The sequence below is a fragment of the Hippoglossus hippoglossus genome, chromosome 11 (genome assembly GCF_009819705.1).
Source record: "Hippoglossus hippoglossus isolate fHipHip1 chromosome 11, fHipHip1.pri, whole genome shotgun sequence".
Taxonomy (NCBI): domain Eukaryota; kingdom Metazoa; phylum Chordata; class Actinopteri; order Pleuronectiformes; family Pleuronectidae; genus Hippoglossus; species Hippoglossus hippoglossus.
In genome coordinates, this window is record NC_047161.1 from 19,882,113 (window position 1) to 19,900,696 (window position 18,584).

General features: G+C 40.0%; 1 protein-coding gene and 1 long non-coding RNA gene across 3 annotated transcripts; one reads left to right on the top strand and one right to left on the bottom strand.

The window, feature by feature from the left end:
• Nucleotides 1-339: 339 nt before the first annotated feature.
• Nucleotides 340-15,161, top strand: lrrc3b (leucine rich repeat containing 3B). Of its 2 annotated transcripts, none has more exons than XM_034600361.1 (2): nt 340-515; nt 13,607-15,161. In XM_034600361.1, exon 2 carries the CDS (start codon nt 13,753-13,755, stop codon nt 14,533-14,535), a length of 783 nt encoding a protein of 260 aa, XP_034456252.1. In that variant the 5' UTR covers nt 340-515; nt 13,607-13,752; the 3' UTR covers nt 14,536-15,161. The 2 variants fall into 2 exon arrangements, with proteins under 2 accessions (XP_034456252.1, XP_034456253.1); XM_034600362.1 differs by lacking the exon at nt 340-515 and adding an exon at nt 583-774.
• Nucleotides 15,162-15,804: 643 nt separating this feature from the next.
• On the bottom strand, nt 15,805-16,950 carry LOC117770706. Its single transcript, XR_004615435.1, has 2 exons — nt 16,771-16,950; nt 15,805-16,294 (listed from the first exon to the last, which is right to left on the bottom strand). It is a non-coding gene; the product is annotated as an uncharacterized LOC117770706 (long non-coding RNA).
• Between the last annotated feature and the right edge of the window lie 1,634 nt (nt 16,951-18,584).

The window sequence follows — 18,584 nt, forward strand, 5'->3', positions numbered from 1 at the left end:
TGCTCCACTGTAATCACCAGCTCATCATAGACTTTGGTGTTTGGTGGTGGGGAGGTGTTGTCAGGAAAAAGGGATTTGAGGAATTGTCTCATGGCTCTGCTTTAAATGTGCGAGAGGATGAAGTCGGCCGACCTGCTCTAGTAACAGGAGTGAACCACCTAAGTGCCATCCTTCCCTGTGGGATGTGGGATGTGTGGGATGTAGGGCCAAATCTGTTTAGCTATGTGGGACATTTGTTAACAACACTGCCACATCTGTTGCTGTGGCGCCGGCCTCCATTTTACTCTGAAAGCTGGCACCGGAAATGGTGCCGCTCCGGTTTCCCGGTGACTTCACTCCGCGAACCCCTCCCTTCCTCCCCATTCACTCCTGTGCGGTGTTTTACACCGGGAGCCAAAGATGCGAGTTCACACTGCGACGGGTGCGTCAGTGAGCGGCTCCAGGAGCAGACAGGCTGGGTCCACTCCTCCGTGTGACATGAGCCGTGCGGCTGCAGCTCTTCACTCTGACCGCTGGTGAGCTCACTGTGTGTCGCCTGTTGCTCCTGTGTGTGTGTGTGTGTCTTTGTGTGTCTGTGTGTGTCTGTCTCTCTGTGTGTTTGTCTGTCCTCTGCTGTCATTCTTTCTGTTTGCACGAAGGAATTATTGTAGCCATCTGTGATGTATGATTCACACCCGAGAGGATCGTGCGTGTGGACTTTGCTAAGTCGCTGTGCATTTGATGGTTTCTGAGCATCGCACAGCACAAAGCTGTGGTTTGGTGTTGGCACCTCAGGTAGGCTGGTGCGTGATGTTTTCACAGGCGACGTTCTGCCAGACGCCATTATAAAATATTCCATTTCACGATTCTTTTGGTAATAATCGAAATTGGACAGTATGAAAAATATATACAAATCTGCATTTTAACAGTCAAAAGCCATACATTAATTCGGCCCGCAATTAACGCGTAATTAATTGATATTTTTTTTGCAATTTCCAACTTTATTCGTGCTTCGACTGCAGTTTCTTCCGATCTTTTCCACATTAAATGCACCGCGGAGGGCGGCAGCAAGCAGTGCGGTTCATTTATCAAAGTTCAGATATCGAAGTAATATCTCAACCTGGCTTTGTTAATTTGGTGCCGAATTACAACATCACTCCTCTAGAATAGGCACGTGTGTCTAAGTGTGCAATCGGCCTGACTGCTGTGTGCCAGTAAAGATGGATTTATAAAATTGTGAAATAATTGAATTTAGATTTGCATGACGTTGACGTTCTCGCCATTCATAACGTGTAACGAAGCCACAGTTCAGATAGCGTTAGGTTTATTCGGATTGAGAAGCTGGTGACGTTACGTCTGTTTGTGGAGCTCATCGTTCGTTTGCTCCGGTCATAGACAGACCGCGTTAACGGAGCCGCGTCTTTAAATAGATCGAAAGCATTCGGCAGTTTAACAGTTGTTTTTCACGATGATCCAGCTGTTGCCGGTTGTGAGGCAACAGCTGGATCATCCAGAGATTCAGGGTGTCCCCCCCCATCCCCCGCTGTGCTCAGGTTGGGATGAACCGTGTTGATTCAGATCGTCTCATGCAGCCTTTCACAATCACAGCAACCAGACTCCTGACAGACGAGGGGAAGCCCCAACCAGTGATGGAGTCCAGGCTCATTTGCATGGAGATGGTGGGGAGACCACCTCTATTGGAAACAGTCTATTTAATGCAGTGTTGATAGGCAGGGTGTCTACACAGACCCAGACGCTCAATAACTTTTAGAAATACCTGACTTGTTGGAACACAGTTGGAATAACATACCAATTCTGAAAGCCCAAATCAAATTGCAGAGTCGGTGACATTACTTCAGTTCTTAGTATAAGCCAAACTGAATTAAGATTAAACCTCATTAAATATTACAAAGCACATTTACCGGTTAGTAAGGTACTTCACATCTCTGACACAGTTTGTTTAATCACATTTTCACAGTAAATAACACAACTAATAGTGTCACTGTCATTTTCTTCTTTGTTTTACCAATCATTCATTTAATTTATACAATGGGGGGGGGGGGGGGATAGAGGAAAATGCGCAAATCAGTTCCCAGTGCAAAAGGGACTAATTTGTATTTTCTAATAAAAGGTTCACAGGAATGAAAAGCAATTATTGTTCACAGTCAAGCTGGAACTTGTGAATGATGATCACGAAAAAGGTGATTGATTGACTTCATCCGTTATCAACATTGCTTTATAAGTGGCTGCAGGCGAGGAGACTTGCAACAGCACAGGGATCTATATAAATCTCTCCAGTAATCTTGTTGATTATTACCTCTGCCAAGGAGCTTGGTCTTTTCACCCCTGTCTGTTCATTTGTTTGTTGGTTTCTATGTTTGTTTGTTTACAAGTAAGATTACAGAAAAAACTACTGAGTAGATTTCCACAAAATTTGGTGGAAGGATGAGATATGGGTCAGGAAAGAACCAATTTTTTTTACTTTATTGTGAGATAGGACTTTTTGGGGGACATTTTCATTTATTTCCAAAGAAATAATTAATGTATCTTGATAAAAAGAATCAGGCAGATTTTGGGAACTTAAACCTGAGCATGTGAAGTTTGGTGCTGCTTGGTTGAATTTGAGGGAATTGTTGGACCTTGGTGGATGCATATGCGCTCTACTGAAGGCCATTTTAGTCAAGGCCAGGTTTCAAGAAGATGTTTCATAATATATTATATTATATTATATTATATTATATTATAGAGCTATGTGTCAGACCTCAACACAAAAAGTTTTTGTAGCATTGGTTATTGAGTATTGTTATAAGGCTCAGAAGTTTGGTCAGATTTTGAGCCTTTTTCCTCTTGATGTGCTGTTTCTGTGTTGGAATCTTAAGACTGTGATTCATTTAGGAGAAGCCTCTCATTTAACACTAATGCACTGAGTAATTTGATGTACTTTTAAATTACAAAAATGGTCTAAACATGTTTATGTTCCTTCATGAGGCATTGTATTGGGGAGGATATTGACGCCCAGCTCAGCTATGTTTTTAACCAACCCACTGTCCTCAGTAACCTTGTCTCAGCAGCAGGGACGTAGAGACATGGTCAGAATTGAGGGAACAATGAATGGAGCCAAATATAGCGAGGTCCCTGAAGTAAACCTGCTCCACAGTGCTTGTGACCTGACACGGGAGTGACAGTTCACCTTTCAGCACACCACTGTCAGGAAGCATACAGCCCAGACAACGCTTGGGGGGGCTTCAGGAGAAGTTGCTGTCCGTCCTTGTGGCATATGTCTTTTTCCCGACCCAGTTTATAAGAAACTACGCCCACTTCTGTACGACCAAGGCCCTAACACTAACCAACACAGAAGTCTCGTAGAACATCTGACAGACCTGAAGATGAGTTCAGACGTTTCCCATTAAGTCTAATGGAGTTTGAGAGGTTCTGCCAGGAGGAACGAGATAATGCTTCTAGAGACTTACTCAACAAGACTGGAAGCTGTGATTGCTTCAAAAGGGTCTAAGTGTCTACATTTTATTTTATTTTACAGAATTTGCAAAAATTCCTAAAACACATTTTTATGTTCTCATTATGGATGGAATGTAAATTCATGTTCAAAAATGGATAATATTTATTTAAAATGAAATCTAACACACAGTGAAGTGAAGTGGTCTGAATACTTTATGAAGCCACAAAATATCCACTTAACCTGTCTGGGGGAAATATGTTAATGTGTTTTATAACCTGCATTAATTGATTTTTTTCTTGGCCTCTTGAGGATGAGCAGTCTCACAACATTTGCACTCTCACTTTATAAAGTTGTTACTGCTAATGCCTTCGACAAACAGTTGACAGTCATGTTTATCCATCGGACTGACACAGAGCAACATGAGCATTCAGTCTCATCTCAGTGTCCAATTTTCATTCACTTGCGTCCTGTGGTGGGGTCTCATTAGGGAAATATCTGGCTCCTTAGCAGCTAAACGCTCCACTGTGTTCACCAGCTCATCATAGACTTAGGTGTTTGATGGTGGGGGGGTGTTGTACACTGAGTGAATCAGTGCTTTTAGTGCCGCAAACCGCCTCCTGCTGTGACTGGAAGTGACAGTGATGATGAGCAGTGAGACTGAACCAAAACGGTACAACAGCAATAAGCCCAAAGATGCTTAAACCACTGCAGACATGTTTTCAGTGGATTCAGCACTGTGAGCAACCCCTTTCACATTATACATGGTCACTGATAATATACATAATATACAATAATCATTAGTGTAGCTTTAAAGAAGAAATGAACCTCGAATTACAAACTTAAGAGCTAAGCAGTAAAGCTAGTCATTCTTAGTACGTGCTTTTTAGCCACACAAACGCATTGGCAACTGCGTCGTGACTGTTCTTCTACTTACTGTTACTGGAGGAATCCAGCAGAGGGCACACCACAGAACTCACACTAACGATGGTAGAACGCTCGGCTCTATAATCTTTAACTCAAATAGATTCGATTTTTTGCCATTTTCTAGATTCATAAACAAAGAGTTCATGTTAATAATAATAATAATAATAATAATTCTAGATGTGGCCACACCACCACTACTGCCCCGACCTCTATGTGAGTATTGCATCTTGCATATGCGTGGTGTTCATTTCACCGGATGTGCACAACCTACACGACCAAAGGACGCAGGATACGCGAAGCAGCCGCCTTGCGTATGTGTAGTGAACAGCAGGCGTAAACCGATCTTTAGTCTCAAAACAAGACTAATTGTGCAGTTGTGATCTTTTTATTTGACCACAGTATTTGGCTTAACTCTAATCTCATCAGTCTTTCCCCCAGTGTCTATATGCATCCCCTGTTCTGCATAGAAGCAGTGTTGCCGATTGATATTTTAGCCTTTTATCTGATGGACAACGTGTAATCCCTCCTTCTTCCAGACCAGGTGATCAGACGTTTCAAGATCCAACCGGTAACACAAGTGAAGCAGCTTTGCTGTGAGGTTTCGCAGGTTGCAGTGTATCACAGCTGCTAGTCCTGCCTTGTAATCCATTTTGCCTTGTGAAAGAAAAACAGTGGCGAGCAGAGGGACAGTAATGCCTCTCGCCGGCCGGCTAATGATTCTGATTGCGAGCTCTTCCCTTCACAGGAAAAGCACACACATAGTGATTGCAGGCAATTAAGATGCAGGTAGAAGCAACACTATTTTCCTTTAAATGTAAAGTGATGCTTGTCAACAACTACACAGTGGCAGATTGTGTTTATTTAAATGTATGAATATGTTCAACCAATCTTTATATTCCTGTCAGGTTTGTTTTGGGCAAATTTCATATTGACAATTCAATGTTGTAATCGTACTTCCGATGAGCCCTGTTTACTGCTCAAATTTAATTTAGTTTGTATTATGTTTACAACAAATTAGAATAATGTGGAGCTTTATTCCTTAGAGCTAAATTAAAAGTAATTTTTCTCTACAGCAGCAGAACAAGCTGTAAACACTTAATTTTATCACCATATCAAGCTTTTTAGGCTAATGCATTTTATGTGGAGGACCACAAGTGCCACTGAAATAGCAATAAAGCATTTCATTAATTATTAACTCATTCTACTTTGAAAACACTCACAAATAAATGTGTTTACAAATTAATTTATGGATATTGAAATGGATGGTAAAAAGTGGAAGTATGAAAACAATTTCCAATTTCCAATTGAAATATGAAATCAATAAATCATTCAAATCAAAAAAGGATGTACATAAACATAATGAATCAAAAAGTCAATAAGTACACATTTAAAATACATGAATAAATTAATTAATTAATAGAATACATGCATTTTTTAAATACAGAGAAATGTATAAGATTACAGATTTTAATCAGGAATTTAAAAGGACAGTTAATAACTATATTTCCAGGTGTAGTTAAGACCTGCTTCATACTGAATCATAAGATATGTGTCAATTCAGGGGCCACATCCTTTTGAGGCAGCAATTAACGATCAAATGCATCATAGCAGCGAGGCCAGGCTCTCTTTCCATTCCTGAGAAACGAAGGCTCCAACGGGGAGATCCTTCCTGGCTCAACCTATCCCAGGATCAACTCAACCTAACGGGTAACGGGTAACTGTTCTATTAACAGTTCATACGTTCAAAAAACCAAGGGGCATTCAAACTTTCTTGGTGTGAACAACTTCAGCTCTGTTGCTAGGCAACAGCAATATGGACAGGACGAGCTTGTGACGCAGATCACAGAAATACTCTGTAGACCAGACCATCTCATTTTGGTTCAGCCATCGTAGACCACGTCCTCCGAAGGATTCAGCCCCTGAATTGTTGAAACAACGGCCAAGGCCTCAGTGTGGTACAACAATCACTCCACCTTACACAGTGGTTGGTCGGGAAGGCAGTACGATGCTGTCAGAAGTCTGTCCAGAACAGATATAAACATTTCTAATTTTGAATTAAGGTGTATTTTTTGTACTTTTGTACACATGTCACGCACATATGACCAAACCAGGGTTTACTGATTAGGATCATACGTCGATGTAATACTTTTCTATGGCTATGGATTTGCTGCCAAAAACCCATCAATTTAAGTAATTTCCCAGAATGCATGTATTGGAGTCCCAGTTAATGTTTCAAACCTCAAACAATCTGTAGCATCTTTAAGTCAGGTCTATCTGGTATTGAGAGAATCTAGTAAAACCTTTTGTTTTTTCCAGTTTTAAATTGAGTGAATCTAATTCTGACGTCCCTCGGCAGCTTTCCTGACTACTCTCTTTCACCTTTATTGACTGGTGCGTAATCAATAAATAAGTGGGAGGTGTTGCTTGAGTACCTCTGACTTGACACGCGAGTTCTCTTAGTTGCACACAGTGATAGAAAAATCTCTGGAGAACAACTTTCCTACCTTCTAAAAGTCTGAGTTGGTAGGGTATTATACAAAGCCCCAAGTGTAAGGGAATCCATTGGTGACCCTCCTGTGTTCAATTTGGGGCTTAACAATGCTACACAGGGGATTTCAGATACTGAACTATGGATTAGTTTCAAATACAGCTGAGGTTTAAGCCTGTAGATCAGATAGAGTGGGGTCTGTGGTTCAGAAGATTATTTGCAAAGGTGCCTCATTGGAAGAAAAACAAGAGAATAGACCATTCTGTGTGTGAAATCAAGAAGGGCCTCACTTAACCAGCACAGCACAGTGCAGCATCAACTGCACAGTGCTAGAACAGAGGCAACAGGTTGTGGAGCTCACACCCTCTCGCAATGGGCAGAGGTTTGAGGTTTTCCCAGCTGTGTACGTCCTGTTCCACAGCAAGTTGACAGGAGATTTTGTTATGCACATACATTTTATATCATGAATTCTGAAGGAAAAAGGCCATAATATAAGTAACTTGAAGATGTCAGAAAATGATAAAGCTGACATAGATCGAAAAATAACTTATGTCATAGTCTCGTGACGCAGTAACTTTAGTAACCAATAAGATGCATGATCTACAGCTTATTTAGACCAACCCATTATCTGTCATCATATGCTGTAAATGAAGTGATGACATCATTATGAAATGGCACTATTGCAGTAGAATTAAGTTAACATTGAGTTATTGGGGTATAAACAGCGCACACAGGGTTTGTCTCAACCCCTCAACTTTAGATTGCATTATTTGCCAGGGTCAGAAAATGAACCTTAATGCCCTTTTAAAAATAATTTTGTTCGTATTTAATAATTTGTGCGGTATTAAAGGGGTGAAAGAGAAAAAAATGGGGGGGGGGGGGTAGCATTTAAGAGGATTTGGTTTCAAGATTTCTGATTTATTTATCATTTATGAAAAAAATGACACTCTGAAGTTCCCCTCTAATGGATTTCAGATCTGAGGTTAACAGAATTATAAAGTTGGCACTATTTATTGTCATCTCATCTCATTTCTTTTTATTTTCTTTTTATCCATTACATATAGTTCATATAGCCAGTGGATCTTAGTAATGCCCCTGCACACCATCTATAACATGACTGAACCGACCTAAATAAGAATCTGTTATTTGTGATGAAGTTTAATTTTCAATAAAGCCATAAGTATTTTCTTCAACTATTGGTGATCCAGCATCTATCAGGTTCATCCATCTACAACAAAGTTCCAGATCAGTTATTAATAAGGATTGTGACTTTATTCTACATTTTTCTACTTAGAATAACATCCCATGAAAAATTAAGGATTGCAATGTGTTTGTGTCTTTTTATACCTAACCTCTTTCCAACCCTGTGGTTTGCAGCTTCTAACCATTCGATTCCCACTGACGCCATAAATCTTTTAAAAAGTGGCTCACAAATATGTAATTACAGTTTGATCTTCAGAGATCACACAATGTGTAACTGAGTCAAAACAGAGTGCATCTGGTCATAATGAACAGCCTGTGTGGTGTCTTTCAGTGGTTTCTGGACAATTGCACTGAGGACTAAGATTAGGCTTTGGAAACCCAATACTCTTTACTAAGATACATTAGTTGTTGCTTCTATATGCATCAGGGGGGCACAATGTAGCTTATGTGACTTTAAGGCTTAAGGTCTTCAAACTTAAATATAGATCTACATGCCTAGAGCGTTTGGGACCTTATTCTAAGACATGGCCTTTGGTGAAAGCGATATAAACACTTCACACAGCAGCATATTCATGTCATCCTAAAGGCCCTTCACGCTAAAGGCTCCGAAATCCATTTGACAGCTCTATTTTTTGGGTTAGTCATGGTGGCTGTGAGGCTCCAAGGGACGGCAGTGTCAGTCAGTGCATCACTTTGGTTCAGACTGGAATGTTTCAGACCACAGGACAGACAGCCAACAGCCAGGGTAAGGACATCAGAAGTCTGTCCAGAACATATAGACACTTGTTTAATGTCGGATGTAGTTTGAGTGTTTGTTCTTTCATACACACATCATGCAAATATTACCAAACCAGGGCTTCCTGATGACAAGTCTTTATTAAGACCATACGCCTACGTAATCTCTTTCTATGGCCATGTATTGGAGTCCATGTTGATTTGTCAATTTTCCAAAAAGCAGGCATCTTTAAGTCAGGTCTATCCAGTATTGAGAGAATCAAGTAAAAACAGGTTATCTCTTCAGTTTTAAATTGAGTGAGTCTAGTTCAAATGTCCCTTGGCAGATTTCCTGATTACTCTCCTCCACTTTAATTGACTGGTACATAATCAATACATAAGTGGCAGGCGTTGCTGAACTACCTCTGACTTGAGGCATGTTTGGCTCGAAGGGATGGCAGCGTCAGTCAGTGCAACACTTTGGTTCTGGCTGAAACTGCTGGATGGAATGCCAAGTGCCCTAATAAAAAAGGTCACTGTGCCAAGAACATAGTTTAACCAGCCTCTAAATTGATTATGGGTGTGTTTTGGGGGCGTAATGTACAATTAACCATCAGAATCCCATCTTCATTTTGTGTCCTATTTTTTTATAATTTCTATATTTATACTGGCACAAACACACCACAGCTAATTCCTTGTATGTGTAAACCTACTTGGCAATAAACCCTGATTCTGATCTTGGTGGGTTGTTATTAGAATGGTGGATTTGCAAGGTACTAAGATAAACTGTTTGTATTCATGCTCAGGCAGACCACCTGTGTATACACATGCAGTGTGCATATGAACTCTCTTCATAATAAGCCTGAGAATTAAAAAAATGTTTTTATCAAAGCCCAATAGCTTTTCAATGCCTCAATAGAAATGCACTAACAATGCATCTGACCACACCTCATTGTAATACCACCATGATATCGATGGGAATGTGCTATTTAAACAATGTTGGCTATTTTGGTTGTTAAAATAGCAAAGACACTTGAGTTGTGCTTGGCACTGCTTTGTACCAGGAGTAAGAAAGGACCCGTAATGGTCCTTTGGATAATTGTTCACTTGCCTTCACTTTTCATCTACTGCCATGTTTTGGTTGCTATATAAATACAGACCATTTATTTACCATTTCTTGTTTTTTGCTTATACAGTTTAAACATAGATGGTGAACATAAATTGTACTCTAAACATTATCTATATTATTATTATTATCGAGGCATTTTACCATGCTGAAATTAACATTTAGCTCATTTATAATCCTTATGATGTCATGTTTGATTTGGCTGTGTCAATCGAGGCTGCACAGAGAGCCCATGTTTTTTAATTCATAGTCATGGAGTCTGTAGCAACAGAAACAAACATCTTAGCCCCACACCTAAAGAGAGCTGTAATCATGAGGGACATCAGAGCAAAGAGGAGGCTACTCCCCACATCCACCCATTCAGTCTAAGCATGTAGAATCTAGCTTTTTAAATAGACAGGACTTAGGTAGGAAAATCATATTTATTCTAAAGCCCAACCTTGGTTTTAAAGTGTGGATCTGCTTATCGAGTCAACCCCTCCGAACTTCAGTTTTGTGTGCATTCTAATCCATCAGAAAGAAGGTGAAGTTGCCATCCTTTCCCCTCCATTGCAAGAATACATCTTATGGAAATGTTGCTTCTTTTAATATGGGGCTCTTCGGATTTATGCACTTTTGCTAAAAGAAATGCACTTGACTGATTGAACTTGACTGCACCCGACCATGAAGAGGATTTTATCTTTATCTTTTGATCTCAGAATTGCCCTGCGGGGACGAATAAAGTTGTTTTTAATTTGAATTTAAGCGCATCAGGTGAACAAAATATACTTCTATACTTAAAACTAAAATCAAACCATGGGTAAAACTCAAACAACACGGTAGATAGGCTGTGCAGGTGTTAAAGGATGTCATAAAATGTGTCCGGCTTAAGTTTATCTTTCAGCCATATTGCATTATTGAATTTATCTTATCTTACGAATACATTTCAATCTGTTTCAAAGGTTTATGCATTACTGTAGTATACTTATACTTTATAGTATACATATTTCTTAACATTGTAACCATTTCTCCATTTTGCAATCATGCTGCTGCTACTTCAGTCAACGTTTTGTGTGTGTGTTTCATTGTCTAAAGATGAGAAAGGGCATGTAGTGAAAGTTTTGAGTTAATTGTGTCAAGTTTGTGAATTCTATGAATTACAGATAAATAAACTAGATAAAGAATACACTGACACAGGATGATCAATAGTTGTAACCATTATACAAATACATTTACAGTATATTAAGCTATTACAAGAATACTTAGAGAAATATGCTTATTCATCTTCCCTCCGAAGGTGAGATGAAAGGATTGATAACAATGACACGTCTGTGTGTGGAGCTGGAGACACTATGTGATCAGATTAGCTAACTTAAAAACTGAAAACAGCAAGCTTTGCTTCATTCAAAAATTCAAAATACAGCCACAAAAAAAACATCATCATCAGCATTTATTTATGACCTGTGTGAGCGTAGCCTACAAACGGCACAAGCCTACACTGCAGTGACTGTATACTTTGACAAAGCTAATAAGCAGAAGAATAATTTACAGAAGATGGCTGTACTGCAAACCAAATCTCACTGGTTTGACGTGTACATGGAGGTAAATGGACTGTGTTGTAATAACAACAATTTACCATGTCCAGCATACTGACACTGGAATTATCTAACACTGCTAATTAGCACCAACAAGACTGCAATGATTGGGGGGGGGGGGGGTAAAGCAGGTCCTCCTCTTTAACCAGAAGGCTGGCGGTTCAATCCTAGTCTTCCCCATTCACCAGGCCGAAGTGCCCTTGGACAAGATACTTAACCCCAAATTGCCCCTGGAAGCTATGCCGTTCTCATAGAAAAAGTGATGCCCATTGATGCACCGTAATAATGTGTGTGTGAATGGGTGAATGGCAATAACCTGTACTGTAAAGTGCTTTTAGTGGTCATCCAGACTAGAAAAGGGCTTTATAAACCATTTACCTGGACTATGGGAGCACAAGTAACAGGAAGAACCCAAGGCCATTAGATTTGTAATGCAACAGACTGACCTGCCTTATCATCCTCCTCAACTCCTGTGCAGATTAGGACACAGCTATGGGCAGCTGCGAAAAAGGAGAATTTGTACCAAACCTCACAAACAACTAAGTGAGCATCTAGAGAAAATAAATTGCACCACTGCTGCAGGACCCTGGATCCCCATCTGAGGACCCGTATAACCTCTGGTTCTCATAGAGGACTTAGAGTAAATCAGAAAGAAAACATCTATAGTGCATGGGTGCTGTAAAAGAGTTGCAGTAAAAACACCACAAACTGTAAGGTCTCTGCATCCTGTGGCTCTACCTTCAACTGTTCAAAACATCATATTGCACACAGTACAAATGCTGGGGTGTTTTTGGCACTGAGTATGTGTTTTTCAACTACATGTTCCCCCTATTCAGTGTCCCTTATTCACAATTTGCACAGTTATTGTTATTTTCCCTTTCAGCATCACCCATATGTTCCCTCTGTCAAGGACAACAGAAATAAAAACAGGGAGACATAACACAACAGAAACACCTAAGGTCAACCGTCTCAGCCCCGCCTAGGAACATTTTTTTTATTATCTTTTATTATCAAGCACAACTTTGATTTTACAGTGCAGCTCTTCTTATCGAGTCAGCCCCTCCCGACTCCAGTTTCATGTGTGCATTCTAATCCATAAGAAAGAGGGTTGAGTTGCCATCTTTGTTAATGATTATATCCCCGGCAAGAAGACATCTTATGGAAATGTTACTTCTCTTGAATATGTAGCTCTTCAGTTGAATGCCTCTATTTGAGCTTTGCTCCTAAATATCTGCAGGCTTCATAGATTCTGAACATTTTCTGATGTCCTTACTGAAGCATAGTCTCTAAGGGTCAGGTTGACTGTAGTTATTGTTGGTAAATTCAACATTCATGTTAAGCTGAGGATTTTTCTGTTTGTGACTGCATTAATCCATCTCTTGGGTCTTAGCCAATGAGCTTGTAGATCATTCAAGTTTGAAAATTAGATGTTATTGATGCCATTGCCCCAACAAAGGTGATGTTGGTCTTTGGTAAGAAAATATTTCCATGGAGAAAAGCCACAGGCGTCGGATAGAAAAACAAAGAGGTGAAAAACAGCATAAACCGATCTCTCCATGTTTTTATGACATTTATTAAGACATAAATTTATCATTTGGAACTGAGAAATACAATTGGTCTTTTTCTCTGACATTATTCCCCAAAAAACGATACCTCTCAGATCACAAAGTCAAAATTAAACATGCTAAAGTAACATTCAGTTTTAATGCTCCACATACATGGATACAAAAAGTTGGAACATATCAAGCAAACTGCAGGTCTACACTTTGATATGATTGTTGTTGAAATGTGTACGACAAATTCATTTGCCTTGTCTAGAGATGGGGAAGTGTCCATTTTTCGTGTCATCGGACAACTTCAGATGGTTTCTGTTGGTCATGTTCTCCGAAACAATACTGTGAATAAACAATACTACTACTTGAATCGGGTCATTTTCTCAATAATTTCTAACAATAACCATTCTATGTTATTCTGAAAATCTCTCATCAATTTGTCAACAATCAATTCAAGTTAATGTACTTATAGATAGTTTTACTGAGGAATAGAACACTAAATAAAATGTCACACAAGAATAAGAGCAGGTTACAAGCATCCCATAACCTCAATGGCTCAACTTGTCTTTCTCTTTGATCTTGTTTCAGGCCTGAAACCAGCATGATCATATCAGTTCACACTCCAGTATCTCCAGTGGGCAGACAGTGAGGACCAGTAGCCACCATGCAATGTGTGTAAGGGACCAGTGGTGGTGTTGTGGGCCCAGGCGGGATGCTGCTGACGGCCAGTCAGTATGACCTTGCTGGACTTGTGGCTGTCGCGCTCCATCCCCATGTGCCTGCTCCTTCAGAGCCTTGTCCTCATGGCCCTGTGCTTCCCCTCGGCCAGCATGTGCCCAAAGGGCTGCATCTGCCAACGCGACCCCCACCTCCATGGCCTCAACGTTACCTGCAGTCAGTCCCGCCTCAAAGAGATCCCCCCCAGCCTCCCGGTTGATACAGTCCTGCTGAGGCTGGACCACAACCAAATTGGAGCGGTGCCTGATCAAACCTTCCATGGACTTAGGCTTTTGAGGGAGCTCAATCTTTCATACAACGCAGTGGAGACTTTAGGCGAAGCAGCCTTCAGTGGCATAGAGGCGACCTTACAGGTGCTGGACCTCTCCCACAACCGTATTACTAGCGTACACAAGGATGCCTTTGCTCGGCTCAAGGCCCGCGTCATTGTGGACGATAACCCCTGGCATTGTGACTGCGCCCTCCAGCAGGCCATCAGTGGAATGGCCCACAACCACGAGGCTGCTGCTAGGGTTCTCTGCAGGAGCTCGGAGCTTCTCGACCAGGAGGGAAGACCTTTCATGGCAGTGGATACTGACCTCTGTAACCTGGCCAAAAGGACCACAGACTATGCTATGCTGGTGACCATGTTTGGTTGGTTTGCCATGGTCATTTCATATGTGGTGTATTATGTTCGACAGAACCAGGAGGACGCCCGACGCCACCTGGAGTACCTCAAGTCTCTTCCTAGCAAACCCAAGAAACCTGACGAGGCTGACGACATTAGCACTGTTGTTTGATAGCTGTCACAGTGACTGAGTCCATCACAAACCTAATGACCACCAACATGTTTATGTGACAGGACCCCCTTTTAAAGTGTGTTTACTATTTGTAATACTAGTGATGTGAGCATCAAATTGCTGATAAATCTTTGTATTTTGGAAATTTTGTTGTATGTCCTTAACCAGGGTTTGCTCATGACTGATGTGAGATACGATGAGAAGGGAGGCCACAGACTAACACTCTAATACCAACATTATCTTTTCTACAGAAATTAATTATGGAGTTTTGAATATTTGAATCTCAGGTTTAAATATTGATATGAAAATGGCTCTTTTTAAATGAAATTTGGAATATATGATAAATAAGAAATATATTTTTAAGATAAAACATCCTATTGTCTATTTCCCAGAGCCCTGATTTTGGTATCTCAGTCCACAGTAAGATGTATTTTGAGTTTTTTAAACACTTGCTAAACCAAGTGCATCTTCAATTCCCAGATAAATCAAACGTAAATTACAATATTTACAAATTGTAGTTACTACAAATTATTTCAGCACTTGAACCCCTATGTATTTCAAGGGAGACTAATTGTCTTTACATTGTGTTTATTTAAGACTATCAAAGCTTTGAATATGGGGTGTGTTAATATTGGGTATAAAGTATTCCAGCTTTCCTTGAGCTGTTATGACATCCTTTTGATTTAGAGAAATCAAACTTAACACAATAGAGTGAGGCATGGTGGATTTCACTGAAACATTCAGTGAATGATCTCACTAAGTGGCTACAGACAATTCTGTGGAAGCCACATTTTGCCAAGAAAGAAACAAATAAGAAATTCTGACTTAAAATCATTTGATACAAAGTTAAACTTTTTACTCTTTGGATGAAACTTATGAAATATTTAAAGCGAGTTTCACAACCATCCCAACTTTAAAATAATCAATTATTATATTTTGAAATGGTATTTGGACCATGGTGGTGCCAGTGGACCAAGGGCCAGTTGTGACAGCGTACCATAGAGCTTAGAGTGAACAAACCAGACCAGGGAAAGTATAGAACATTCAACTTTTAGAATCACAAGAAACAGGTTCAGATCCATAGTGTATAATTCATGGTGTTTATTGATATATTTAGATAGCAGCATTTTATACACGATAGGTTTTTGAATGGAATGATTTAGTATGTAATCGTGAAGGAAAAACGTTAATGAAATTATCAAATCATAATATGAAAGGGTTTGCATTCAAATGTGAATTTCCGTCATAATGACAAACTGCCCTTTTTTCTCATGGTGACATCAAGAAAATTACCATACCATAAGACACCATAGTAACAGATAGTGAGTCCTTGTAATTGACACCCGTATTATCACCCACAAGAACAGTAATTTGCTTAAGACTATAAATACCCTTAAACTTTAGAAAGTTGATCCTGGCAAACAGCATCTAGCAAATGTAACATTTACAAGTCAGAAGTATTTTTGTGGAAATAATTATGTACATTATGCCCAAGAAAAGGTCAGATGTGTATTTAGATTGGTTCTGAATGTGAATTTTTACTGAAACTTTTGTATTTGCTGGGTAATTGGACTTAAGCTGATGGAGACTCTGAATGTTAAGAGATGTGAGACAGCATCAATAGCATTTTAAGGGGTTCCAAAAATCTGTTCCTGGATGAAATAGGAAGAAAAATGTTATAATAGTGAAAATAGTGTAAAAAAAAAAAAACAATAACAATAACTCAAGGCCCAATCACAAACTTTTTCCAAGCTTTTGACTGCATCCTACAGTCTGTATCAGTGGTTGTCAAGTTGTCATCACATGAGTGTATGTAAGTTTGAAAGGGTGACAAAATTAGTCATATACCATTTCTAGTCAGAAAGGATTGGATAATAACACACCCACACCAGCTGAAAAGGCACAACAGATGCATTCTAATGAGACTCTTACATGGCTCAGCTATCTGAACCAGCATTTAGCACCTTAAGATCTCTGCTGCTCCTTAAAGACACAACTGCCTAGACTGGGCATCCTGTGCAGCAGCTATGGGGAATGTCACTTTGGTGAAGGACCCTCGACACAAGTCCAAATGAATGCAGGAATCATCATTAAACCCATTTTTGTGTACACTTAATTCAAAATGGTCTCAGCATTGACTGGGAATGGGTCAACGTCATCATCCAATTACCAGTAGATGGCTGGAGAAGTATCAAGGAGGCCATTTGCATCCAACATGAGAGAACATATTTGAACATTCCCAGTGCCCTAGCAATCCCATTCAAATTGGTTGATTCTGCACCTCACACTTTGTCTAATGCCAATGTTCAGGGCCAGTACAGGAAGTAGTATACCCTTTATGATGACATTCCATGACAATAGAGCAAACACAATCTGCAGATTAAGACTGAGATGCAACTGAATGCTCTGAAATAGGCTCGTAATGCTACACAGTTCCTGCAAAGATTTGCCCGTCCCACACAAATGTTGTCTGTCCTGAAGGGTCCTGTAGTCTGAAAGGTTCCATTCTGACCACGACATGAGTTTTCCGAGATAACACATCAGTTTCCAATCATGTTTGATTTCACTATAGCCAAGATCAAGATGTGGTTCTTGTTGTGCACCTTGGAGACAAGTCTCAAATGGGAGGAGGGATACAAGGATATAAGGGTTCTATGAAAAGGCAAATGGGCAATCAAAAACAAAACATCATGGTTTCGACGAGGGTGAAATTGGGGGCATTCTGCGAATTGTTTGCACACAAGTGTTGAAGGCGAGGGCTAAACTCTGGTCCTTGTCTAGCTCCATCACTCGTGTGTTCTTGTCAGCTATTTTGTCTACTTTCACAGATCTTTTAAGCTATAGTAATCTTGTAATCAGCACATCTTGTCTGAGATCAGATGTTTTGTTCGTGGAACCTTGCAGCTACATGAACACAGTCAGGGACAAGAAACACTTTGTGGTCGGAGCAGCACAGCCACTGTGAGATTTTCAAAAGCCCGTAGTGTGCACTTTCCCGAAGTCGGCCTTGAGTTGAGATTATTTAGTCAAAAAACAAAGAGTGTCTTATATGGTGTATGTAAGGGTTTTGGTAATGGTGAAACAATACCTTTAGAGAGGCTGTGTTGTACTGAACCGTTCCTCCTACAGTTTGTGAAGTCTATGTTGTTGTCAGTGTCTATTGTTACATGTGTGTCTGCACTGATCAGAAGAAAGCACTAAATGTCAGATTCCCTGGACTCTTCTTGTTGGTGTTTTGTGTTTGAGTCGGTCCTTGAGAGTCACAGCTGGACATTGTTACCGTTTGCTTTCCCATGACCCCATTTATTTCTTACCAGACCCGTTTCAAGGGGAGGACAGATTTGTCAAATATGGAGATTGCAGACCACACTATGCAATCATCTCAGTCATCACATTCCTATTGCAAGTCAAGCTGCCAATTCATGCATCATTTCCCTTTAATAACACTGTGGATAGTGATGTTCTCGGCAGCGCAGGAAGAGAAAACTCATTACTGTCACTGAAGCGCACTAAAGCATATACTGTAGGATCAGGGAAAGACAATAAAAGTCATGTGACAGATAAAACTTACATGTAAAAGTACAAGAGATTAGATTTTCACCAAAAACTTAAATAGTATAGTATTCATAACTACTACCCACTTTCAATAACAACCTAAAGAAATCCTGCACGACATGTTGGATAATGGGTGTCGGTGGTATCTTGTGAAATTTCTTTTCAGTTAATGTTTTAATTGTTTGTCACAGATTTGTACAGTAATGGTTGTTAAAATGACGTCTTAGAGGGTATGCAATGAGAATATGTGGTAAGAGAACGCTAGGATCACATGTAAATAGGAACGTTCGTGTTGTGTAAAATACTTGAAATCCCTTTAATTAGTTGTTCTTGAGTGTGCTACACCCCTTAGCGTGGTCTTGTAGAGGCAACTTCATACTCCTCAAGACAAGAACCGAGTAGTCTATAAAATGCATGTACAATGTAATGAAGCACAGTGTAGCCAAGGATCCGAAAGTATTTCTAAGTGCCTGAATACTTATCTTACCATTTTA